The sequence below is a fragment of the Myxocyprinus asiaticus genome, chromosome 38, assembly GCF_019703515.2.
Source record: "Myxocyprinus asiaticus isolate MX2 ecotype Aquarium Trade chromosome 38, UBuf_Myxa_2, whole genome shotgun sequence".
NCBI lineage: Eukaryota > Metazoa > Chordata > Actinopteri > Cypriniformes > Catostomidae > Myxocyprinus > Myxocyprinus asiaticus.
The window spans coordinates 7,210,244-7,236,874 of record NC_059381.1 but is presented as its reverse complement, the minus strand read 5'-3'; the positions used below and the strand labels follow the sequence as shown (position 1 = coordinate 7,236,874).

The 26,631-nt window shown below is 37.5% G+C and overlaps 1 protein-coding gene across 9 annotated transcripts in view; it reads right to left on the bottom strand.

The window, feature by feature from the left end:
- LOC127428642 (mitogen-activated protein kinase 10-like) overlaps nucleotides 1-26,418 on the bottom strand; it is an 85,778-nt gene extending 59,360 nt beyond the window's left edge. For 7 of the 9 annotated variants that reach the window (XM_051677127.1, XM_051677121.1, XM_051677123.1 and 4 more), the window contains exons 1-2: nucleotides 26,195-26,418; nucleotides 46-117 (exon numbers count right to left, since the gene is read on the bottom strand). In XM_051677127.1, coding sequence (XP_051533087.1) covers nucleotides 46-117; nucleotides 26,195-26,197 — 75 coding nt within the window. In that variant the 5' untranslated portion in view covers nucleotides 26,198-26,418. Of the gene's footprint in view, nucleotides 1-16; nucleotides 118-26,194 lie in introns of all 9 variants that reach the window. The other 2 variants (XM_051677125.1, XM_051677126.1) reach the window with 2 other exon arrangements.
- Between the last annotated feature and the right edge of the window lie 213 nt (nucleotides 26,419-26,631).

Sequence of the window (26,631 nt, the reverse complement as noted above, 5' to 3'; positions counted from 1 at the left end):
TGAATGAATACTCTACCTTTTAATTTACCTGAATGGAACACACACCTGACAAAAGGCAATCTTCACATCCAGGACTGGAGCACTGCAGTTATAGAAGAAACGTCTGTTCATAAATACCTGAAACACAGATATAAAATACAAATAATAAGTTATGATTCAAATATTTGCATTGGTTCCCCCCAGAAGTAAATAAATAAATAAACAAATAGGTGCATGACACCCCTATTTACACACATACTGTAAATCTTTGGACCTAATATGTAGTGATTATCTGATCTTTCTTAATAAGTTATGATACATTTGCAGATAAAGAAAGCATAATATTTAAGATAAGATTGTAAGAATTGTCTCTTTCTTTCTCTATCTATTGCACTCTCTTTACTGATATTGAGGTGTCAAGATTTTCGCTATGTTCCATAAAGCTCATTTCATCTCCCTAGATGTCCATGAGGCAGAGCATATGCACGAATGTCATGATTTCTCAAGATATTTTTACAGATAATGATCTCCTGTGCTGAATGGGACAGCACGATAGGAACCTGAGAAAAACAACTCATTTTCACACGTCCACCGTTCTCGTTCGCTGTCTTAAACTCCAGCCCTATACATACTGTAACTGCTCTAGGTGCAATGAGAATCTATGCATTAGCTCTGTGTATGTGTGTGAACAGGACAGGCATTCCAAGAATAGTCAGTGTCATCCAGAAGTCAAAGACAGTATGTTAATTTGTGTTTATTATTTCTTCCGCCTGCTCTGCACTGTTTCCTGGTTTATTTTGCCCCTGGGGAAGAGGGGGGCTTTGGTAAGCTCTGTGCACCCTGCCTTTTAAAGATACAAAAGCCCTGTGGTTAAACATTAAATATTCATTATAGTTTTCCAGTCTTCATTTAAGCCAGCAGTAATAAAAGGATCAATCCAACTGGGCTTAGGGACCTTTCTGGCTGCTCTGGCAAAGTAATCAGTATCAAAATATACATTATTGGTATCAGCAAGTGGCAGTGTTTTATATATATATATATATATATATATATATATATATGGTAAAAATTACTAAACTGTTATCTATCAATATTACTTTACATTAAAATGTTCTAAATACAGTCTTTGATTTCAATTTGTGTGAATGGTCTTTCCTGTTGGGTATTGGTTGTTGGAACCAGCTATAATCAGTATCGTATCATAAAACATAAAACATAAAAAATCATCATCACCTATCGATATTGGCCAAAATGTCAATATTGAAACATTCCTCATAGTGCAAGACCAATATACCATCAAGCCTTATTAGTCAGTCAGTATGTGGCCTTTCTTAGATTATTGGCATTGGCTCATTTAAAAAAAAAAAAAAAAAATGTCAGATCCGCCTTGTTCCACTCAGTTCCAAAATCTACCATACGGTTTAACAAGGGTGTAGATTCCAGGGGGGATGAGGGGGAGGTAACCCCCCCAACAATCAAAACAAGCAAGTACAACCACCCCATTATTTATACCATGATCAATGGAAATATGTAAATGCTTAACACTCCAAACCGGTCTTGAGACCACTTTTTGAAGGTCTCGGTCTCATCTCAGAATTGACCGCATTTTTACTCTGTCTTGTCTCGGTCTCAGACAAAGAGGACTCGGGATTTTATTTCAAGACCAGTCAAGACCACAACTGCAGGTATATCACTAAATTGCCTGTGCATTGTCTGATTTATTTGTTAACATCATTACTGTGATTGGGTGTAAAACTTCATGCTTCAAATGCAAGCAATAACTTGACTAATTTCTAATTTGACATTTTTGTTACTGTTAACGGCTGTCACCCTCCCCCGCCCCCTTCACACGCACTCCAAGAAAGTGAATGCGGGAGACAGGAGAAGAAACTGTGGCTGTCTGAGAGATGTTAGCCAAATCTCTGTAATACAATTTGGCTACCTAAACCAGTGTTTCCCAACCACTGTGCCCACTAGTGTGCTGTGCATATATATATATATATATATATATATATATATATATATATATATATATATGTGTGTGTGTGTGTGTGTGTGTGTGTGGCAATAAAAGAGGTGAATGAAAAGGAATTTTGACAGATTTGTTTTCTGTGGGTGTTTTTATAAGAATGTGGATCTTTCAGATCAATTTGAGGAGTGCCTATGGTTTGCATGTTCCACATTTTATTGTTTTTTATTTCATTATTTATCCCCTTTTTCTCCCAATTTGGAATGCCCAATTCCCAATGCGCTCTAAGTCCTTGTGGTCGCATAGTGATTCGCCTCAGTCTGGGTGGCGGAGGACGAATCCCAGTTGCCTCCGTGTCTGAGACAGTCAACCCGTGCATCTTATCATGTGGCTTGTTGAGCGTGTTACCACGGAGACATAGTGCGTGTGGAGGCTTTGCGCCATCCACCGCAGCAACCATGCTCAATTCACCATGTGCCCCACTGAGAACAAACACAATTATAGCGACCACGAGGAGGTTACCCCATGTGACTCTACCCTCCCTAGCAACTGGGCCAATTTGGTTGCTTAGGAGACCTGGCTGGAGTCACTCAGCACGCCCTGGGATTCGAACTAGCGAACTAGCGAACTCCAGGGGTGGTAGCCAGCGTATTTTACCACTGAGCTACCCAGGCCCCCGTTCCACATTTTATTGTAAGTGTGTCATGCAGTGTGGCACTCGCACTGGTCTCGCCCTGCCTTGGTCTTGGTCTCAACCCCTCAAAGTCTTGGTCTTGTCTCGGTCTCGATACGTTCTTTTCTTGGTCTTGACTTGGTCTCGGTTTAGGTGGTCTTGATTACAACACTGATAACTGGCATTGGCTACTTAAAAAAAAAAAGTGTCACTTCCACATAGTGTCTGATTCAGTTCCAAATTAATTTCCAAAATTCCAATATTGAAACATTCCTCATAGTGCAAGACCAATATACCATCAAGGCTAATTAGTCAGTCAATATTTGGCCATTTTTAGATTATTGGCATTGGCTAATAAAAATTTTTAAAAAAAAAGTGTTAGTTCTGCCTTAATATGACTCAGTTCCAAAATCTGCCATACAGGTTAACATAAAAATAATAATCATCACCAACTGGTATTGGCCAAAATTTAAATATTGAAACATTCCTCGTAGTGCAAGACCAATATACCATCAAGGCTTATTAGTCAGTCAATATTTGGCCATTTTTAGATTATTGGCATTGGCTAATTTAAAAAATGGCAGTTCTGCCTTGTGTCCAACTCAGTTCCAAAATCTACCAATGGATAATGCACATTTTCTGTTTTCAAATATTTTTGCTGTGTATTTCAAGTAAATATTGTCTATAAAAAGTGTCTATTTAAATTTTAGCAATTGTGTACATCTTATTTGGTGTCATTAAATCGCATTATAACGACCATCAGCCACCCTGCTTTCTCAGTAATGTATTGGCATCAGCCTATCAGAAAAAAATCCTTTTGGTTGACCATTAATCCATGTTATCTAAAATACTGTATCATCTAATTGATTGTGGAGTAAAAATAAATATGTTTGTAAATGGTCAGAGCTGTCAGGGAAAACAGCACTTGAGGTGATTCTTTTGTTGGTTTTGAGTGGCAGTGTACAGCTGTGTGTGTAAATGGCATGAGAGCTGCCTACAGCCCTGTGTGTTTGTGAAATGATATTTACAGTGCTGCTGTCATTTCCTCTCCAGAACAACAGCCATGAAAGCACACAAAGAGACCTGCACTGCACTGAGGCTAAAGCAGTCTGATCTAAGACAAATAGCATTATAGGATATATTGTAGCTTTATTAAATGCTTCATATTGACTGAAATGAGTCGATATGTAGCAGCAATGAGTTTGCCACTTTTATACAAAGCAATATGAAGCACACTTTTTATAGTGATGTTGAAACTATTGAAACATTCTCAAGAGTGAGAACAGTTCTGTGTCTAGAACTTAACTAGAGCTATACATTAATAATTGCACTCAAACTCTGTCTAATCATTTGTTTTGATATTTGTGTCCTCATTTGTTGCTTATAGGTTCCAACTTACCAGAATGAAAGATTCAAATGTTCCGACAGTCTGTTCCCATGGTGACAAGCTTCACCAATACAGAACACAAATGAATGGTCTCAAAATTAGTTCTCAAAACAGAACTGAGCTCAGGAGACTTTAGATATTCTTATACTCATTTCATAAGGAACAACATTTTCATGTTTGGTGGAACTACTCCTTTTGGATACATTATTTTACATGATCAACTTGAAATTAGACATCATCAATTGCTTTGATCAACTGGAATAAACATTGTCATGTACATAATGTAGCACTGTAATTGCGTGGTCACTTATGCACGGCGAAATTTTGCGGCGCGAAGAAGGCTTGGACAGATGCTGAGCGCGTGTGAAACTAGCTAAAAAGGAATTGCCAAGCAGCCGCTTTTTAATGCTCACTTAGTACTCTGTAAGAGTGATGTTAAAAAGTAACTCACCGCTAAAATTATATCCTTGTCCATTGTGAATATTCAGTGAAGCTGTGTTTAGCGAAGCACCAACCACACAGAGGACACAAACCAAGCAACTGCACCCAAAATCCACAAAGGGAAATACTTCACCACTGGAAGTCCATCGCACAAAATTCACAACTGCTCAAATTACCATTGAAATGACTGTATTTTACCCACTGAATTTTTGCAGCGCCTTTAGACAGTAAATATTTGACAGCTCGGTTAAGCCATGTAGAAATATTATCTATTAGGTGGAGGGCACAGCAAGGTCTGGGACAGCAGGCCTGATGAATGAGACCAATAACAGATCAGGAAACTTGATAAAGGAGTGATGAATTACTGTGAGCAAATATGACATCAACAGACAACAGGACGCAAGGGGAGGGCAAGAACTATGGCTTCCGGGGTCTCCTTAAAGGGCACAGCAAGTGGAATAAAACTGATGCCTAGAGATAAGAGACAGAACCAGGCTGATGTAGAAAAACCAATTCTATGGGGTAAGCATCCAATGTACAGATCATGCAGAATGGGTGAGGTCATAATACTGAAGAGGAGGATTGTGAGTAAGACAAGAACCCTCTTGTGGTATCAACAAAGGAGGTCTAATATACCTGGAGAGAGTTATCAGATAGCATTCTCATTTATCTTTTATTATAAAAGAAAATTCAGTTGTCATTTACTCGTTCTCATACCCTTAGAGGAGAAGGCGGGAATTTGTTTCTGAAATAGTTTTGCGTGCAATAAGTTTTGTGTTCCCTCACATCAGTTTGCATTCCCTTGCAATAAGTTTTGCGTTCCCTCGCAATACGTTTTGCGTTCTCTCGCAATACATTTACCATGGTTTTACTATAGTAACCATATTATTAACCGTATACCATGGTATTTATAGTAAAACCATAGTAACCACAAGAATTAACATAGTTAATCTATAGTAAAACCATTGTTATATGGATACAATATACCATAAAACCATAGTTTCTGCCAAAAAAAAAAAAAAAAAAAACTTTTCATAGTTTCTACAATATATTTATAGTTAAACCATGGTTTCAGAAAAAAAAAAAAAACAGCAGTCATGGTTACTACAATTTTACAATAGATAAACCATGATTTCTGCCAAAACCATGGTTACTACAGTCTAAAATATTAACCTAAGTTATTTGTATAGTAAAACCAAACTAACAACAAAATTCATATAGTTCATATAAAATTCATATTTTAATTCATATAAAATTCAAAATACCATAGTTTTTGTTTTCCGGTATTATTACTATGGTTTCATTACAAATCAATCAAGGTTAAAATATGGTTACTGTAGAAAAAATGGTCTTGGTAAATTTATTGTGAGGGCATGTAAACATATTGCGAGGGCACGCAAAACGTACTGCAAGGGAACGCAAAACTTACTGAGAGCACACAAACAGTTTCAGAAAAAAATAGCTAACTATCGAAGTTAACCAACCAAATCTTGGCATTGACCCCCTGGTATTGTCTCGCCAAAGGTGAACATGATATTTATTAAAGAAAAAATTTCAGACCTGTCAACAGAGTGATGTGAATGTATGTGTGCAGCTAATATGTCAATCTCCTTTACAAAGGTGGTGCGCGCCAGAGGCTAATTTTGTTAAGTGTTTGGACTGCAGGAAACATTGTGTAAGGCAGACATATTGAGCTGAACAGACAGGTTACTTCAGAGCTTCAATGAATCATAACCCTTGAGACCTCGACAGATGGAGAATGTACATCACCACAATGCACCACCCATCTCTCTATCTTTCTCTCTTCAACTCAGTTTCATGTACAGAGAACCTTCTGATTAATTAGTCTATTGTGTCTGCCGCACTGCGCTAATTAACACTGATGATTTGTCTGGGGGTTCAAATGCTAAAGTGCCCTGCTAATGTGGAGGAGAGCACTTGGACTAGCATCTCCATTGTTAGTATCTTTACATTCACCAGGATAATATACTGTGTGTTCATTGACTTTTTAATTTTCAGAAATGTTAAGATTAAAAGGATAATTTTAGCAAGGGGAAATAAGAAGTTAGTTTGATCACACTTTTGAATGCTACAATGTTCTCTAGCATCTGCTCTCCCCACTCAGCCCTTATAGAAATTTACCACAGCTCTAGCGTAGCAACCATAGTTTAGATGGTTTAAATTACAGTAGTATTTGCAGATCTCCTGATTACCATGGTAAGATCAATCACACCATATATTCTAAAACAACCAGCATTTTTATGTAAATTAGCAGCCTAAGCACATTTAGAAACTATAACTACAATTATCAATAGATGTCATAAACTATTAGCTAATTTGCATATTCTCTGGATATGCTCAAATAAAAAAGAAACAAAAAAGCAAAAATAGTAAAATAAACAGATAAATAAATCTAATTTTACAGTCCCTCGCTATGAACCTCTGCTTTTGAATTAGAACCAACCCTTCAACCTCCTAAAATAAGACATGGTGAAGACCCTTTGGGGATTTGAAGTGATTATTACACAAAAAGACATCTCCTGGGCCAGAGCGTCATGCCGGCACCAGTGAATCTGGAGAGGAAATATATTTGGTTTTGGCCTAATGGTACTCCCCTCTGTGAGCAAGCATTTTTGGATTTGTCCAAAAACACTATCAAACTGAGATTAAACAGAACTCTCAATAGTATCAGAAATGCAGAATGTCAGCTCTCCCCATTAAATATTGCCTGATATCTTCATTGGTTGAATCAATGTTTTAGCAGAAGCCTGTGTTATTAAGGCTAGGCCCCAATTTGCATAGGCTGCTTACAATAAGCTAAGCACTAAAAGTATGTACTTTACTAGTGATGGGAAAGTATACTTCTGAGTATTTTGTAAGGCAGCGTGCCAAAATTAGGACAAACTACCCCATCATAAAATGCATTTTACCACAGACGCCCTTGTCGCGTAGTGTTTGTGTTTGCATGTGTTGGCATCTATTATTACATAACACTTAGGTGCACACTTTAAGAAATAGCTGTTTTTATAGCTTTAGCCTTGCATTCGTCACCAACCGAAAACTTTTTAACCGAACTGTCACAAACTCTTAATCCATTGCACAAGGGATTGTAGACAATTACCACAGATGCACACTTCAAAAATCAAGTGGAAAAGGTGCAGTATGGAGTGGTGGTGGCGTAGTGGACTAAAGCACATAACTGGTAATCAGAAGGCTGCCGGTTCAATCCCCACAGCCACCACCATTGTGTCCTTGAGCAAGGCACTTAACTCCAGGTTGCTCTAGGGGTATTGTCCCTGTAATAAGTACACTGTAAGTCGCTTTGGATAAAAGCATCTGCCAAATGCATAAATATAAATGTAAAATATCATCCAGCAAATTCTAATCTCACTTACTGTTATAACAGATAGCATGCAAACTGAAACACAGAAAACATACTTTATGCAATTACAGAAACAGACGCATACGCGTTTGCAATCCAGTTGCATACACTTAAACATGAACCTTTTCGTTGCTGTGGCAGTAACAAATCTCAGTACTCAAGGGGGCGATAGAGTTACCTTCAAATGCTTGTGCCATAAAACTGTATGTGTTCAGTTAGCTAAAATGTTGGCAGTTTAACTAACTAACTATCCATCTTAGCAAGATTATCTTTAAAATGTTGGTCCGACAGTACAGAGCAATTTATCTGAAAGAGAAAAGAGAGCTGTTCAGGCTGTAGTCCAAAACCCAGAAGATAATTAGCATTTTCATGGCATCCCTTACAAAAATCTAGAGTGCATGGCAAATTTGCCACAAATTGTCCATTGTTGCCAAAGGTTTGCTGCAGGTTCACCACTACCGGTGAAGAGCTGCAAACTTCTGGCAAACATCTGCGGCGAATCACAAGCTCATTTGCATGTGAAAATATCGAGTGACAAATTTGCAGCAAATTTGTGGCAATTCTGCGGCTAGTTTGCCAGAACTATAGATTTTTGTAAGGGATGGATTCCCTCTGGATTATTCTATGGATTTTAACAACCATGTTAAACCATGTTATAACCATGTCGATACTATCCAACATAACCAAGGTCCTCAAGCCTTGAACAGTAAGGCGGTGCTATAATTACATCGTCGAACACCTCCACCGTGCCTGATTGGTAATAGTCGTTCTCAAAACACTAGAGTTCTCCACTCCAGATTCTGTTAAGATTTGCGCATAACCCTTACGAATATGCAAAGAGAGTTGATAAAGATAGGACGTGGAAATAATGCATGAAATTGGAATCTGGATGTGATAATTACAAGGGCAAAAAACAGACACTCAATCTCTCCCCTATGATATCACAAACATTGTGTCTAGCTTTTATGTCTGGAACTTTAATATTAAATTATTAATTATTTAATATTAGTCTGTCAATCATGAGAGGTTTGACAGAAATTCTTTGTCTGGGAAAAGCTGAATTCAGTCTGTAACCCCCTGTGTGAAATTAAGAGATATGCAGAAAAAAGGAAAGATTGCTCTAGGGGGAAAAAAAGGGAGGGTTTCAGGGATAAAAAAGAGAGCAGATGGAGAGAGGAGGGAGTTTTTTTTTTTTTTTCTTGTCAGGGAGAATGCCAAGGATGGTTTAAAATGTGAACAACATGCAACTGATTACCTTTAATTACAGGGATTCCTGTTTTAATTGTATTTATTTAATGGATTAAATCATTTTAATTCATTTTGAAAAGGATATTATTGAGGCAAAATCTCAAAAATAAGAAAAAAAAAATATAACCATGTATTAGCTTAAATTCATAATAATGCAACATAATTTATGCACTGAAGATTAACACATATGGGTACGGGTTTGTTCAAATCACTAACCCTAAGTATGAGCAATAGTAATAGTGATTCTTGCAAATGGAAACAAATAGAGTGCTGCGCTAATACATCCAAGCTTAAAAAATAAAAGCACAACAGGAAATTATCTCAGATGCACATGTGGTCAAGAGTTCACTGCTAAGACATTTGCTCACATCAAGGCCGCAGGGAAATCTCCAGACTTATTATTTCAACAAAATTATCAGCGACCATGACAACCATACTCAGAGTGATGCATAAAATCCCCACAGGCAAATGAAAAATATACACAATGAAATTATATAGATGCAATGCCTCCAAAATGCAATTTGAAAGCTTGACATGCAGTGTTGAGGAAGCTTCTTTGAAACTTTAGCTTGCTAAGTTACAGTACAAGCTACTCAAAACTTAAAGTAGTTAAACTACAGATAGCTACTTGTTTGAAAAATTAGTTAGCTATACTAAGCTTCTAACAAAAAGTCACTAACTACAGGGGCAATACATACTGCAAAAAAATACTTTTCTTGCTGATGTTTTTATTTATTTTTTTAACAGTAAAATATCTAAATGTTCTTAAAATAAGATACATTTCCTTCAAAATGCAAATTCACAGAAGATATTCTGACTTCATTTTAGAGAAATATAACAACATTTTGTAACATTTATGCTTATAAGAATAACCTATTTGCCAGTGGGATAAGAAAAAAAAACTTGATTCAAAGGGAAAACAACTGTATTTTTCTTACCCCAATGGCAAATAATTTCTTCTTGTTTTAAGCATAACCCCACCAAATTTTTGTATTCATTTATTTTGTATACACCAAATATTATGTCATTCTGTTTCCCGGGTAAAAAATTTTTTTTTCTTGTTTTAAGGATGTTTAGAAATATTTTGCTGGAAAATAAGACAAAAATACTCCGTAAGAAAAGATTTTTGCAGTGTAAGTACGTGTGTGTGTGTGTGTGTGTATATATATTTATATATTTTTTTCACTCTCTTATGATAGTTTTTTTATATATATTTAAATTTAATAATAATTTAAATTATGGTGACAACATACCATCTTTAACAGAAAAATTCACAATAAATGCAACGTGTTAGTGTTTTATACATTCTAACACCGTCTACACCTGACGTGCCGACAGTAAACGGCCATTTGGCGCTGCATGCGCTGACGCTACTCCTGCCAACAAGACAAATAAACGGTTTAGAACATTCGTTTCTACGCATCCAGTGTAGACAGCCTCAAGCCGTCCGATGCAACGTGATAACGCTCGTGTCCGGTGTAGACAGGGTGTACAAGCACATGTGAGGCTCACGGTGTTTAATGGTTACAGAGCGGTTCTGTGCAAGCGCCGTGCTCAGTAACAGATATGCTCAGATTTCTGTTCCATTTACTAATGTGCGCTTAGCGCGTTGTTGTTTACAGCGCTCCAAATTCACCTTAACTTCACTTTTGCATAATTTCAAATATGTTTGGCTGTTAAAAGTGAATATACAAATAAAACACCCCATGGCACCAGGTTTTTGTAGACAGAGGAGGAGAAGATGTTACAATGAGGAGCACATTATACAGCTTTTGTGAATATGAACTCAGCTACAAAGGTCTTTCTGCAGTTGTCCGCCAAAATAAAAGCTCCACGGTAGTTCCTTGGTTTAACTGGACTGCATAACAATGTCCTGTGCAAGTTAAGATTTTATTACAGAAATATTTTACTGTTTTATAATAATAACAATAATAATAATAATACATAAATAAAATATTACAGTAATATAATATTCAAGTTGGACTGGGTTCCAAAAAAGTTTGGTTGGACTCAAGTGTGAACCCTGAAAGTGCAGCCTATGTTTTTTTATTGGCAGTAGAGCATAGGCAAAAAATTACCACATTTTGGTCAAGAGCAATCACTTACTAGTTTATCATATTCAAATTGCAACTTTTTTTTTTTTTTTTTCACAATAAGAATTTTTGTCCATCCATTACTTAGTACCCATAGGAAAGAAAAATCCCATTATGTTTTATTTAATATCTCAATTGTTTCTCCTTGACAGCATGATATTAAATAAAGAGCAAAGTGAGACTTTTGCTCAAGTCTCCTGCTTCCTTGATTTTTCTCCTGAGAAAAAGACACTACTAATCTTACGTATGTCTCCTCAAGACTTTCAGAAGAGATCACAAGCCATGCCACAATCTGTGCTCTGATTTGCCAAAATACTAAAGTCAAAGATTTCAATATGACCTCAACCATTTCTCATCAAATACTTCAAAGACCAAATTATTAGGGCTATTATATCCACAACATTTGTATAGCTCTATACGCTTACAGATGCTTTAATTAAACATAACTTAGAAATCCATCAAGTCTCCTGAGCTTTGTAATACCAACTACATTTTCCGCTGGGTTTATCCATATGCTGTCATATAATCCTATCAGCTAATCATTGAAGATAACAGCCGGAAAAAATGCGAGACACCTGATTCTTAAACCCTCAAATGAAATCAAATCACCAAGTCTCAACAGCATGCACAGGCTGGATTCATTGGAGTCTGAGAGCTTACTGGGAAGAACCATAATGTGCCTTGTTTACCGTTAAATCAATGGCAGACATCACTCTCTAGACTACTTGAATATTTTGCTCATGGCTGCTCAAATGCATTGCTAGAGTCAAGGCACATAACTGACTGGAGCAGTAAATCAGAACAAAGGGTTGAGAAAGGACTGAAAGTGTATTTCTCTCTCTCCCACTTCTAAATTAGCTAAACTCTCTCCATATACCTTTCCCTGGTCTTACATGTTCTTGCTTTCTCAATTTGAGCCCTTTTCTTTTTGTCTGTGTTTGCATTTGTGAGAATGTGTGTCATTGTCTAATCCCACTCTAGTTCACAGTTAACTCTGTGGTGTCTGGGATGGCTTAATTACATGAATAATTACCATCTTCCCTCACTCACATTCAGTTCACTACTCAGCTGCATATTCCTAACATTCTGTTTCCTTTGTTGTTGTTTTTCCTTGATTTAATTCAGCATGATCACACCGGAAGTCGACATGTTGCCACCTATTGTTCCGGTACCCTGACATCGACCCCGTGTTTGCAGAGTTACTGACAAGTACCATCTCACATCAGACATTCTTGCATCAATTCAAATGTGTTTAGCTTTTCACGTGGCGCCACTGATAGTGTGTTGTGTGAGCTGCCTTAGAGACACAGGTTCTGGTCCTGTGGAAACCAGGAGGTAATTGCATTCACCTAGTCAATGATGAGAGTGATTCAGAGATTGCATTTTCTCTCTAAGATTACATTTTTACTCCACTGTCATTTAGGTTTAGGGTTGGGATTTGGGCATATGGTTAATGAAATATGCATTCCTCTTGACTGTATCACACCATTTACAACTAAAAACAACTCGCTTTTTGCGTCCCTCTGTGGACATTTCACCATAAAACCGGAGCTCACACTTGCCCATGTATTCAACCACGCTTCCAGCTTTGGCCACAGGGGGCAGTGGTTCAAATTTTGCGATGGAAGAAATGTGCCCCTAGTTGTTCCTGGCAGGCTACTCAGCCTTACAGGCTCTATATGGTTAAGAATAGGGCTGGGGTTAGGGCCTCTGCTGCCTGCCAGGAACAGCATTCAGGGCCTTTGTACAATGGGCTTGAATTTCAGTAAGCACAGACAGATTTCAGTGGCAGAAATTTCAAACTACTGTCGCCAAATTCACAGTGAGGTCTGCATAATTACAACGTACATTCATGATTAGTTCTATTCACTATTTACACCAAAACCTCTATTTTCCCTAATCTTGACAATTGCATTTCATAACTCAAATAACTAGTTTGCAGTATACCATGAAACATGAAAAACCCATGTAAATTTCTTTGTTTATGTTTTGCCAAGACAGTGGGCCCTGAAGTACAGGAAACAAAAGCTCAGTTCCAAAACCTAGTGAGCTGTCAACCTAGAAGACAACATCAGGCATCATAGGTTAGGGATTGGTTGGGTTAGGGCTGCTTTTGATGCAAAGGCTGTTCCAAAAGCTGGGCAACAACATTTTGCTGCCTAGTAAGATACCTTGTTTAGGTCAAATTCTAAGGCCAGAAACATCCTTCACGCAAGTATACAAAATGCAAACTCTTGGCCAATGCATTGCCAATGTATCCTTCATGGATCAGGCAATTCTAGAATGCTTTGCAACTGCATTAAATAATGGAAATTATCAATAAAAAAAGAGTTTACTCTAATGAAAGATATTTGGGTGTGTATTATTATGCTTTTTGGATAGATAGCTTAGCAATATGCTAATATCAAGCTCTATAGGCTGTAGACAGCAAGACAGCTAACTTGCACTTTGAAACCCGTATTCAAAAGTTTACGTTTTCAGGCCCCAAAACGCTGCTGTCATGTAAACGAACAGCCAAAACGCATAAAAAGTTTTCCGTTTTTAGTTGAAAACGTAGTCGTGTAAACGGCCCCTCAGACAGATCTGGATTAGGACTAGGATTTTAAAATCTGTTTTCAACATTAATCTGACAACACATCTTTGTGCGTGGCTGATCATTAGACCACCCAATGTGATAAGATTATAATAATGCATCTAATGAAGCAAATGTCTTTTAAAGAACTACGGCTCGTGATTAGTGTGTGAAGTCTCATTTGCGGGCGTTATGTAATCCTGTAATTTCTCTCAATATCGGCAAACTAAAATAGCTAACACAGAGTGATAAGGGAATAATGTGATCTATCTTGATCAGGTTCAAATCCTTAAGCCATTCTGACCGACAGTAACTTTCAACCCCTTTTAAATTAATGTCCCATGGCTGCAAATAAACAATGGGGAGTAGACAGCACACATTTGTAAGACACAAAGCAACATCTTTGGGTCTTACAATCTTTTTTTAATTATCTATTAAGAAAATAAATAAATAAATATGTAAATTCACTTATTAAATAAATGAATAGGGCAAAAATAAAAAGGAGCATTTTTTTATGTTATTGAATTGTGTCTATAGTTACTGGAGGGCCGTATTAATCTTCATGCCATAGAGCAGAATAGAGCATGCTCACTAGGTTGGTCTTTCTGTTGGTTATTTTCATTCATATCACAGCACTGTAAGGTAAGTTAACAGCACAATAGGAAGTGAAATTGCTTTTAAATACTCTTTTTGTCACATATGTTTGGGTTTGTGAATATCACAATGTATTTATTTTATTTTTTTCAAAAGAGCCAGGAAAAAATGGACATCAAGTCAGTTAATTATTCATAAAGCACTTTTAAATGAGTTTAAGTGCAAGATTCAGTCGTTAACCAACACTAACTCAAAATCCTTTTCAGTTCTTTACCATCCCATCCAGATCTCAGGAAGAAAGAAAAGAAAAAAATAATAGCCCTGTTCCAAAAACTAGCTGCCTTAGGGAATGTTCTCACTAAACATGCCTTTGTGTCCGTCTTTGACTATTGCACAACTTCTTGCCTTTTTCTCAGCACCTCATGCAGGAGTGGCACATTTTTTTACATGCCAGTTCATGTTAAAAAGAACTTCTAAAACACAACTCAGGACACCTGCGTTCTGTTTAATTTGTTTTGCTGGGTCTAGGTTTTTTAGTGCAAGAATGCATTCGGCCTGAACAGCCCCTTAGTGTCTACTGCCTACTTAGCCAGATACCTTTTAAGGGACCATTCAAACTTTGTTTCCATCTGCGCTTTGTGTTTTTTTGCTATGTATTATTTGCCTTTGTAAACACGTGCTAGATGGACAACTTTGCCCGTCACATCGCATTTCGCTTTTTTTCAGCATCTCGCCCATGTGCTACGTTTTTTAGATGCTATGTCAAGTTAAAAGAACTTGAACGGCCTTTAAGGCAATATTTTACTCCTAACATCATGAATTGGAACCTCGTAAGTGAACGCTCTATAGGCGTAATTGATTTGTGACTCGTAATTGAGTTTGACTTTAGCATGTTGCTAAGTTAATGACGTGATTGGTACTCTAATTCTCTAATAAGCATTTAACTAAATACTTATATAGCACTGAATTATATAAAAGTATATGGTCAACATTTTTCCTCGCTTCATCCAACAACACAAAGTTTTATGGAATTGCCTTCAAGCACCTATGATGCCTTAAAATGCAGTCAAGGTAAACCGCTCACTAGCTTTGGAAAAGAGCTAACCTTTTGAGTGACGCAGTCATTTTAACACATATCTGAGTACAATCCTCCATTCCCTGAGTGGAATAAATAACAAGCACCTCCCACAAAAAGTAACAAACCCCACCCACAATCTGTCATTATCCCAGCATTCATCATGTTCTGAAACTATCTGTGGTGACTCAGTGGGTCTCTTAGCAACTGCCAAAATGCTCAAGGAGTCAACAGCAATGTTCTCCACCACAATGACTATGATTCTTATTATCTTGTCACTCATTTGTCGAGCTGTACAGTCATCTTCCAAACGACTACTGAAAAAAAAGTAGCTGAAAACTCATATTTTGTTCACAATGACAGATAACGGATGACAGAGTGTCCAAAGCAAATGTCACTCTTTGTTGTGTTAATATTAAGTCCTCTTTACTGTGGAAACAGCATGGTCTCTCGCTGAACTCTGCCAATCACAGTGCAGAATCCCTGAAGGACAGAGCTCACACAGCCAATCAGGAGTGTCTTTCATGGGGGCATAGCAGCAAGCTATGGCAGATAGGTTGGCTGATGTCTGATCGTTCCCTTCTATCTATCTATTTATCTATATAAATCTACAGTTTAAGTCCACTCTCATTTCTCTGTCCTGCTTTTAATCTGAACAAGTGCACAGAAAGAGAGCGAAAGAGAGAGGCCTGTTTTAGCCAGTGTTATGTGTCCTAGCTCTTGGGAAGGCCAGGCTATTTTAAATGACCGCTCTGTATGACATGCTGCAGATATTTCATATATATATATATATATATATATATATATACACATATACATATTACGGCTGGGAAAATTAATGCAGTATCTGTTTTATAATTTCCTGAAACTTCACTAATGTTTTTCCCCACTTCCTGTGTCTAAAATTGGCATATATACACATTTCCAAGAGGTACTCGCTCAACTTGACTGCACATCCTAGCACAGAAACTATTTGCAAGTAAAATGGACCTTCGCGAAATTCATTCATGAAAGCTTCGTACCCTGTAGATTTGTTTGTAAAATATGTGTATGTTAGTGAATTCCAAACATTCTGAAATATGGGCCGTGTGCATGTTCATTCACAATTACCATAATTCCTGCCCATGAAAACGCCATATAAGGAAGGCATCAGACACGTTAGGAAATGAGAATAGGGATATGTCGAACAGTAATGAAAGGGTTTTAAAAAGTGCATTCAAATCACAACATTTTTATTTAGCAAACACGTTGGTGTGGTCACAAAGTGAGAAACTTACTGTCATCACATGTTTTGGCTGCGGGAGGTTCTTTTGTGAATCAAACGGTCCAAGAGGTCAATAAAATGGTTTGACAAAGTTTGTGTAAAAAAAAAATATTAAATTCATGCCAGCAGGGGGATGTCCACAACCATTAACATCAGCTTATCTGGTTCAGTCGAGCATATCGCTGGCATCATTGGTGAAACCTGTCAGGTAAATCATGATGGTAACCATGATATACTTGCAACTGGAAGAATCTGAGAAATTAATAGAATGCCCAAAGAAGATCTTTGACTGAAATGCTATAGCTAAAGATTTTCAAGGTATGACAGTGGGCAGGGCTTTTTTTTTTTTTTTTTTTAAATTTACCCCCATTTTATTGTGTACGCACCTGCCTGCAACATGTTTAGTTATAGATTCAGCATTAGTATTGACCATACTTTATCAACTGAATGTGACTTATTGATGCCTGTACTTATGAAACCTAAATTATAGAGTTCATATCAAATGAAGAAACGGTCTAACCAGTCATATTAGAGGGCATATAATTGAGAAAATAAAAGTCTTTCCACAAACATTTTGCCCCATGTCAAGCACTTCTGCTGGAAAAACGATATACAATTTATGAAGCAAAGTATATGGGTTTTGAAAAGAAAACCGCTTTAATATAAATTAAAGACTCATTTTAATCTTGTTAAACTTAAAAAAAAAAATTTCACTTTCAAAAACAGTCATTTCAGTTGCCTGAAAGAACACAAAATGTTCAGATGTCTTACACACGGTTTACACGTGGTTGGGAGCAGGTGTTAATTTTGTTCATTACAACGAATGTTTTGTGAAAATTTTTTTTTTATAAATTTCATGAATCCAAAAATCTGTCAGAACTGCTTTGACCAATTTACACAAATTCGTTCTGCTTGTCTTTCATGAATGAGGACCACTGTGTGGAGCAGAGCACACTTATTACGCACAACAATCATGGAAGTGGATTTAATGTATGAAGAAGGGATACTTCAGAAGTGGTAAGCCAGGTGTGGGAGCCAGAGAAAATAGTTGAGACTTTAAACTTCAGCATTCAATTCATTTTATAACTCTAGTGTCTAATAATGCACTGGCAATGTACACTTAAATGAATCTTGCCAATAAAGCTTGATATTAATTGAATCTGACCATTTGTTCCTATTATTAATGAAGTCCACTGGAAAACAGCAGAAGAGTTTGCCCAACATTTTAACATGTCAACTTGTGGCACAAAAAAAAAAAAAAAAAAAAAAGTTCTTAAAGACTATATTTAGTAAACACAGTATTTGTAATTATATTTTAATCTTTAACGTACCATGCGTCACAAATAACAGAACTGCAATGTTATATTTTTAATTTGATTCACAGCCTAATATACTGTATATTGCAAACATCTTGTGCTTAAGATGTTTCACAAAAACAATTCTTGAAGGAATAGTTCACCCAAAAACAAAAAGTTCTCTCATTCACTTACCCTGATGCCATCCCAGATGATGGTCTTTCTTCAGCAAACACAAATTAAGATTTTTAGAGGATAGAGCTCTGTCAGGTCCTTATAGTAAGTACATGGGTGCCAACACTTTGATAGTCCAAAAAGCCATATTTAGGCAGCATAAGTGTGATCCACAAGACTCCAGTTGATCAATGAATGTCTTCTGAAGCAAATAGAAAAGATTGTTTAAATAAATCAATAATTAAAACTTGGATGGAAGCACCGATTTAAAGTGCTGGCACCCATGTACCTCCACTATAAGGACCTGATTGTAATGTTGAAGGAAGTCATGAGAGCAGAATCTAGATACAAAAACAGGATAAACACAGGAACAAGGTAAAACTAGGAAACAAAAAACAAAGATGACAACCGGTACACAAACTGGAGAAAATACAACAACTGACAAAGACTGAGCAGACGTCAGGCATTATATATACAATGGCTAATGAGGGAATGGAACACAGGTGAGAACAATTGGGAACAGCTGACAGAGATAAGGGCAGTGCATTTTGGGAAGTGTAGTCCGGGGAAAACAAGACAGAGGATAAACACAAGGCAACACAACAGTGGATCATGACACTGACAGAGCTCTATCTTCCTCTAAAAATCTACATTTGTGTTCTGCTGAAGAAAGACAGTCATACACATCTGGGATGGCATCAGGGTAAATGAATAATGAGAGAATTTTCATTTTTGAGTGAACTATTCCTTTAAGATGGTTATTTATTGTATATCTTCATCTTTAGTGTGTTAATAAGGAATAGGAATATATATTTTATACTCCCAAACATTCCTTTTGCAAATAGAAAAGTTTAGAATAGAAGAACATGTGCAACAGATGGCATGACCCCCACAGAGCCCCCCAATGAACATCGAGTCAGTCTGGGATTACATGAAGAAACAGAAGCAATTGAGATAGCCTAAACAGATAGAAGAACTGTGGCGAATTCTCCAAGAAGCTTGGAACATCCTATCTGCCAATAACCAAGAAAACTGTGTTCAGATGTACCTAGGAGAATTGCTGCTGTTTTGAAGGCAAAGGTAGAGTTTTTTGAAGAAATCCTCACTATGCAATATTTTTTACAAGTGCCTAAAACTTTTGCACAGTACTGTTTATATACAGTATAGATGTCGTCAAAAGGCTTAAAAACTATCAAGAAAGTGTTTCATAGAAAACTGTGTCTGACAATCATAGCAAGCTGTGTGTGTGCATCTTTACAGCTCTTGCTGTGTGTGTGTGTGTGTGTGTGTGTGTGTGTGTGTGTGTGTGTGTGTGTGTGTGTGTGTGTATAAGTGCTTTGTAATTTTTGTCTGTTTTTTGCTGCTGAGCACCGGAGGCAAACTTTTAGTCGGCTTACAAGCATAACATTAATATGTCAGTAATTCCACACTGGACTCTATTTCTCATCTTTTCCTTCCCTTCTCTAATTCCCTCTCAGTCCATGGTGCTGTAGGGAACCAAGCCAGGAATCCTGTCATCATGAGCTCAGCTGTAACATGCATTCAACCAAATACTGAAAACAGAAATACATCCAAACATGACAGCTCAGAGCTCACTGTGGTATGAAATCAGATGACTCACAGTTGCTTCAGTGTATTTTGAATGAAGAGAATAGACAAATAGGAAAACAGACAGACACAAGAGTGAACGGAACCAGTCTGATACACACTGTCACCAGGACAGAGGGTTATCCCAGGGGAAATTATATTTGTCACTTGTAATACTTGTTTGGACGATTATTTAGAGGAACACAAACAAAGCGCAGATATAATAACATCTCATTAGTGTGGTGAGCCAATTAAAGTTGTCTCTTGCATAACACTCTCTGTCACAATAGGGCACAGCAAATTATTCACATTCCCGAAGTAAAGGCCATTAGATTCATTTTAAAATACATAGGACATCAAACTCTCTCTCTCTCTCTCTCTGTCTATCTATCTATCTATCCATGCATCCATCCATCCATGTATCCACACATCTACATATTAGGAAAAACCTTCTTCTCTCTCTCTCTCTCTCTCTCTCTTTCTCTTTCTCCCTCTCTCCGTTGTGGTGGAATATCAGGGTATAATGCTGAGTTGTTTCATTTTCTCCAGTGCATTAACACATTTGTTCATTCATTTCTCTGTCCTCCCTGATCAGCATGAGGCCAGATCATACCGGACAGAAAGGGCCAACCCACTCCTTGATTCCTGACCCCTTCACTTCTCAAGCTCCTATTTGCCCTCTCGTTTTTCATTATGTGCCTCTCACACTCTCTCTCTCTCGCTCTCTTTTTCTCTATTGAAATGATACTCACTTCATCTGGTTTAGATTGGATTCTAAGCAAGTTCTTTAAACCCCTGTACTTTCATTGAATAAATGCAACATATTGAAAAGTTATGAGTCATTTCCATTTGATTTAAAGTGAACCAGTTATGGTGTCTTCAGTATGTACTGCAGTAAACATATTCAGTTTGATTTGGATTCAAAGGAACTGAAATGGAACATTCGGGGAGGGTCAATATTTAAACCTTTAGTGTGATAGAAATGTGATGAAATGTTTTAGAGGTGAGCATACTGTAACTAGAAAAACATATATTCACTATGAATTGATTCAAAACTATTTTTCAGAACTTTATACATTTTCAAGACTTTTCCAGGCCTAGAATTCACTTTATATATATATATATATATATATATATATATATATATATATATAAAATACACATGGCATATACAATTTTATTAATGTCAGGGTATTACATGATCCAGGGAACACTGTATATACAGTATATTTGTTATGGGTTTCTTAGTTCTACTTTGTAAGTATTTTCCAAAACAGGAGACACATCAGGTACATCAAAAAACACAAAAAAGAGGGTGCAGATGTTCCAGTCTTTTGACATTCTACAATCCCCTTCTGCATTAATACTATCAGCTAAATCCTTTGCTGGCAGATGCAGTATTCACAGCTTTAATCAGAACTCAGTGCTTAGCTGAGCAGGGACATGGGCCCCTTAATAACGTGCTTTATTCCTGTATGTTCATTTGAAAATGAATACATCCACACAAAAACTCTCCAACAGAATCAGCAATTCACATACTTAGTGTAACTAATGAGGATAACACCTATAGGGATTATTCATTTCTGGCACCAACAATCATCCATGTGATTATCTAATCAGCCAATCGTGTGGCAGCAATGCAGTGCATAATATCATGCAGATACTATTCAGGAGCTTCAGTTAATGTTCACATCAACCATCACAATGAGGAAAAAATATGATCTAAGTGATTTGGACCGTGGCATGATTGTTGGTGCCAGATGGACTGGTTTGAGTATTTCTGTAACTGCTGATCTCCTGGGATTTTCACACGCAACAGTCTCTAGAATTTACTCCGAATGGTGCCAGAAACCAAAAACATCCAGTGAATAGCAGTTCTGTGGATGGAAATGATTTGTTGATGAGAGAGGTCAAAAAGAGAATGGACAGACTGGTTTGAACTGACAAAGTCTACGGTAACTCAGATAACTACTCTGTACAATTGTGGTGAGAAGAATAGCATCTCAGAATGCTTTTCTGAGATGCGGGTTGGCGCCGTTTTGGTGGCACGAGGGGGACCTACACAATATTAGGCAGGTGGTTTTAATGTTGTGGTTGATCGGTGTAACCAAAGTGTGTTTGTATACAGCTTTTACTCTTGTTTTTGAGGACAAATTTAAACATATGGATTAATGCAATCCATCATTATTACATTGCGCAACAAGATTGTCAAAGATGACATCTACGCTAAAGACGACAGGTAATGTAATTTCATTATATTATATGAACTATGGCTTAACTTGCAAAGTTCTGTAAAGTGTTACAGTGGAATCATTATTAACACTGGTGTTTCAGATGGTTGTATTTGGATTTTTGCCATAGCATATAATATTATTGATTGAGAATCCCATGTTTTACTTAACACGATCTTCCAAACTTCCAAAAAAATCCCCTTACAGAACAAAACGATGTACAAAATAAGATGACAACAGTGTAAGAAAAGCTAACAAAGTTGGCAAATATAGTAACTTACTGAGATCAGCTTCAGAGGACACCGGCGATTCACTGTTTATCACGAGCGTTACTGGCTGAATTCAATGCCCCGGGTAGTCAGCAGGCTGGTCGTGTCCGAGTCCAAAACATCGTTGCTCTGTCCACTGTCGCTTTTGCTTATGTCCTTCTTATGGTCCCTGTACTCCCTTAAGTGTTTTTCAATTTGTTTATGATTTCGTCAATTGTCCGATTGAAGGTGGCGTGCATATTTTCGTGCTGTATTTTCATGCTTGTAGAGTATATTTTTCTTTTGCGATCTCTCTCTAGTTATCTCGGATCTTCGTAAATACCATATCGCAAGTAGAGCACTCGTTTCATCGTGATACCTGAACGCTTTTGATGTCTGATAATTTTGTAGGTTTTTTATTGTTGTTATAGTGCGAAGAAGTACTCCTTGCTGCAGACGGTAGCTACTGTTGTTGTTTGGGAAAACTTTACCATGGTGACGAGACATTATCCCACCCTCCATCCCCTGATTTAATCGGTTCCTGTGAAGAGACCAGCAAGTTTTTGGGGCCGGTGCCTGAACCAGGTTTTTGGCCCCGGAACGGCCTTTTCTGCGGTGGAAATGCGAGGAACAGTTCGAGAATTTACACCGGCCCAGGAACCCGCACCCGAACCATGTCGGTGGAAAAGAAAGAAAGAAAGAAAGAAAGAAAGAAAGAGGTATAGAAGGATACTGTATGTAGTCACTTAGAACAGGAGCAGGTGGAACTCTGCCTTCAGCCAAGCCCCTCCTTTTGCATAATTACATGCATAATGAGCATCCTGTCACACCACATGGCCACCAACAAATGACACCTTCCATCATATGCCTGGAACATGCGTACACAAAAGTCCCCAAGATTTACGGACGATTAATTCAGAGTTCGGATTCTTTTTAAACAACTGAAAGATCCTGAATTTAAGCATAATTATAAAAACATCACGGAATAACTAGTGACTGGCCCTTTACTGGCAGATAAGGCAATGTGAACTAAGCCTGTTGAGAAATCTGCTTGGAAAATGGAACAAATGTTGGAGTTTATCTTTAAAACATGATGTGGCTGACATTTCACAATTCTTATGCCAAAATAATGTTTTATAAATAGTGAAAATCCTGATTTCTGATTATAATACTTTATGGCATGAGAAGCTGTAATATTTTATATTTATGCAGAGTGCTAGGCTATGGACAATTTCAAAGCATGATCGGTCATATTTCAATATACATATTCAGTGTTTATATTGTATTCTTTATAGTCATTTACACTGGACTTGTGTCTTTCTGATTATTATCTGTTTGCATTGAGGCCAGTGTATGCTAGCTCTATGCTATCTCTTCTCCTAAAAGTTGACAAAATAAAAGTTTCAGATATATGAATTCAAAAATATGGATTCTTTCTCTTATTATCTTTCAATATTGTTAACTCATCTTGTTCCAAGAGCCGTAAACAATTTTGTCCAGTAAAATGCTCTTTAAGATAAGAATGCCCCTTCCCCCTTAACTATACCATTTGCCTCTGACTAGCATAGTAAGTAGCAAATCATAGTTTGTCTGAATTACTATGGTTAACTGATGCCAATACTTAATTTGCTTTCAAATCAATTGGTTGCAAGGCAAGTGTCTGAAGTTTATTCAATATGAATGTGTTTTCATTGCTTTCGTCTATGGTAGTCCTCCAAGTTGTCAAGTTCTGGATTTGCAGGGCTGTGACATAAACTAAAGGATATTGGCTATTTCAAAAACAACAAAACAGATTCACCAACTTCCTGTTTCAACAAGAAGTACTCCAACAAAGGAAAGAAAACTGCACTTATCAAACCGTTTCATTGGGCCTCTTTAAATAAGGATGATGACCTCCAAAACATCCTTGAAAATGAGCCATAGCGCAAGCCAGGAATATGTTAAATATTTAAAATATTGCCCAGTAATAACTAGCATTAATAACTTAATAACTAAGTGATGTTTGGTACCACTCCAATACTATCTATTTCTCTGACCATACTTGTTAGTACTGACATCATCTGCTATCTCATTACAAATGGCTTTGGCCAGCAAAACACAGAATTTAGTTGCATAATATGGGCCTGGGACAGAAACATTACAACACCAATATGGCTTAACAGTGGCCCACTATAATCCTATCCACAGTCAACTGGCAACAGATCAAGCTTCTGGATCCAAATAATAAAATATTAAATGTGTCTGTTCCATAATGTCAGACACTAAAATTATGATTTTATAACCTCAAAGAGCTCATTGACAGCTACATTTGACATTTACAAACATGTCATTTTTAGTCATTTAAGACCTCAAGACCCCTTTCAATGCATGAAAACACTGCATAATACTTTTTTACTGTTACATAAACTGCATCATAATATGACAAAATAGTAGAGTACCGTTTTTCCACTCGGTCATGGACATGGCATAAGTAAACGAGATATGATTCATACTAGAGAGGGTTACTGATCGAACATTAATATTCCCAATAGCTATATTAATATAGAGGCAAATAAACAAGCAAGCAAAACAAAGAAATATTGATAATAACAATTCTAACCTTGTCTATAAAGTGTCCCATAACAATATGGGACAAGCTTCTGCTGTTCACAATAATCTATTCAGATGTAAAAGGCTTAATAGAGTATAATTACACATTTTTCTACATTGGCCAATGCTGCCAATGCTTGCATGTATCTTTTGCCCTCAGTGGGAGATCTGTTTTCACAGGAGAGTCTATTGATGACTATTAAGAGGCAGATTCTTGGAAAAACAGTGGCCATCCCCTAGGAGTGAGGTCAATTTGAAGAGACTATCCAAGTCACATGCAGCGAGATGCCAACTGCTTTAATAATTCATTCCCAAGGCGCTTTTCTTGATCTTTCAAATGTCAGCGTATGCAGAGCATAAAACAGTTCAGATGATTAGAACGACCTTTGACACAGAGCTATGATCCAAAGCTAGTCAGTGCACCCACTGGTATGTTATTAAACAATATACAGACACAATGGAACAGGCTAATTACCCATATGGGGTCTTTTTTGGAGAGCTATGTAAGGCACATGGATGATTGGTCCTTGGATGTCCCTCATTATTATTATGATTTGCTCCTTGACAAACCCTGCAGGAACCAGCCTGGTTTTTAAAGCACTCCAAATTGTTAAAATGCAACGTTTGAATGGTACATTGCACAACTGCATCAAAACAATAGCATAGATGTTTTATTGTAACTGAGTGGTGGTTATTTTCAACCATAAGTATTGAAGTGGTCAAATTAAGTGGTTTAGATATATGTCCTCTTCTGTTACCTAACTACATGAAAAAAATAAAACACACATCAACCACGTTCATCTTCACCATAAAGCTCCATTTTAAACTCTCCAGGATCAACTCAAATAGGCTTTGATAATAGTTTCAAAATCAAACATGACAAATAGTCTCATAATATGCAATTCAAAGTCTTCATATTCAATAATTATGACAGATTAAAGCAAAACAGTCTCTATTTAATACAAGAGGACCTTATAGGCTAATGGGATTAAACAGCCTAAACATACAAAAGACTAAGATATGAATCTGTTTTTGCATCCATTTTCATTGTTTTGACTTCAGATTATTCCAATCCAGATTAGCCTATATCAATCCATATTCTAACAAAGGCCTCCTGATACAGGACATATGATGTAGGGTAGTGAGTGATGCAGGAAAACATGGATGGATGTGCGCTAACGCATTCACATCTGGTAAACACAGGAGCAATCCTGCATATTCCCGGCGTTTCGGGGGGGTCTGCTCGTTCCCGTGCGCGCCAGCAATCGTGACTGATCATGTATTTTCCTTTGCCACAAATACATCGACTTCATTAACCTTCACAGCGATCAATATGCATCACCCCACCCTTCAGTATCCCGCACCAACATCTCCCACCGACCGAACGACCTACCATTCCGTGCCAGCTGCCTGAAGATCCCGGTCCGGTGACAGTCCAGTCCTATTCAAAACATCCCGAATGGTGACGGTTTAAAAAGACAATGATGAGGACGGATAAAAATGATACAAAGAAAGAAACGTAGGTAAAGTAAAAAGAGATGGGTAACAGCCCGAGTTTGCGATGCTGAATCACTGCGCGCTCACCGTCTAGCGACCATTGTGCTTCAGGATGCTGCCTGGACCATTATGGATCCTACCAGCGTAGGGATGGACAAGGGGAGGAGGGTGCGGGAGACGGGTTGCCATAGCAACCGGAGGGAGCGCACAATGACGTCAAAGCCGAGAGCGGTCTCATAGGGGTGAGGAGATGAGCAGCGCTGTGATCTCGCATCACAAGATTGGTGCGCTTTAGCGCACATGACCGCCGACTGCGCGTTTGGAGGCGGGCAG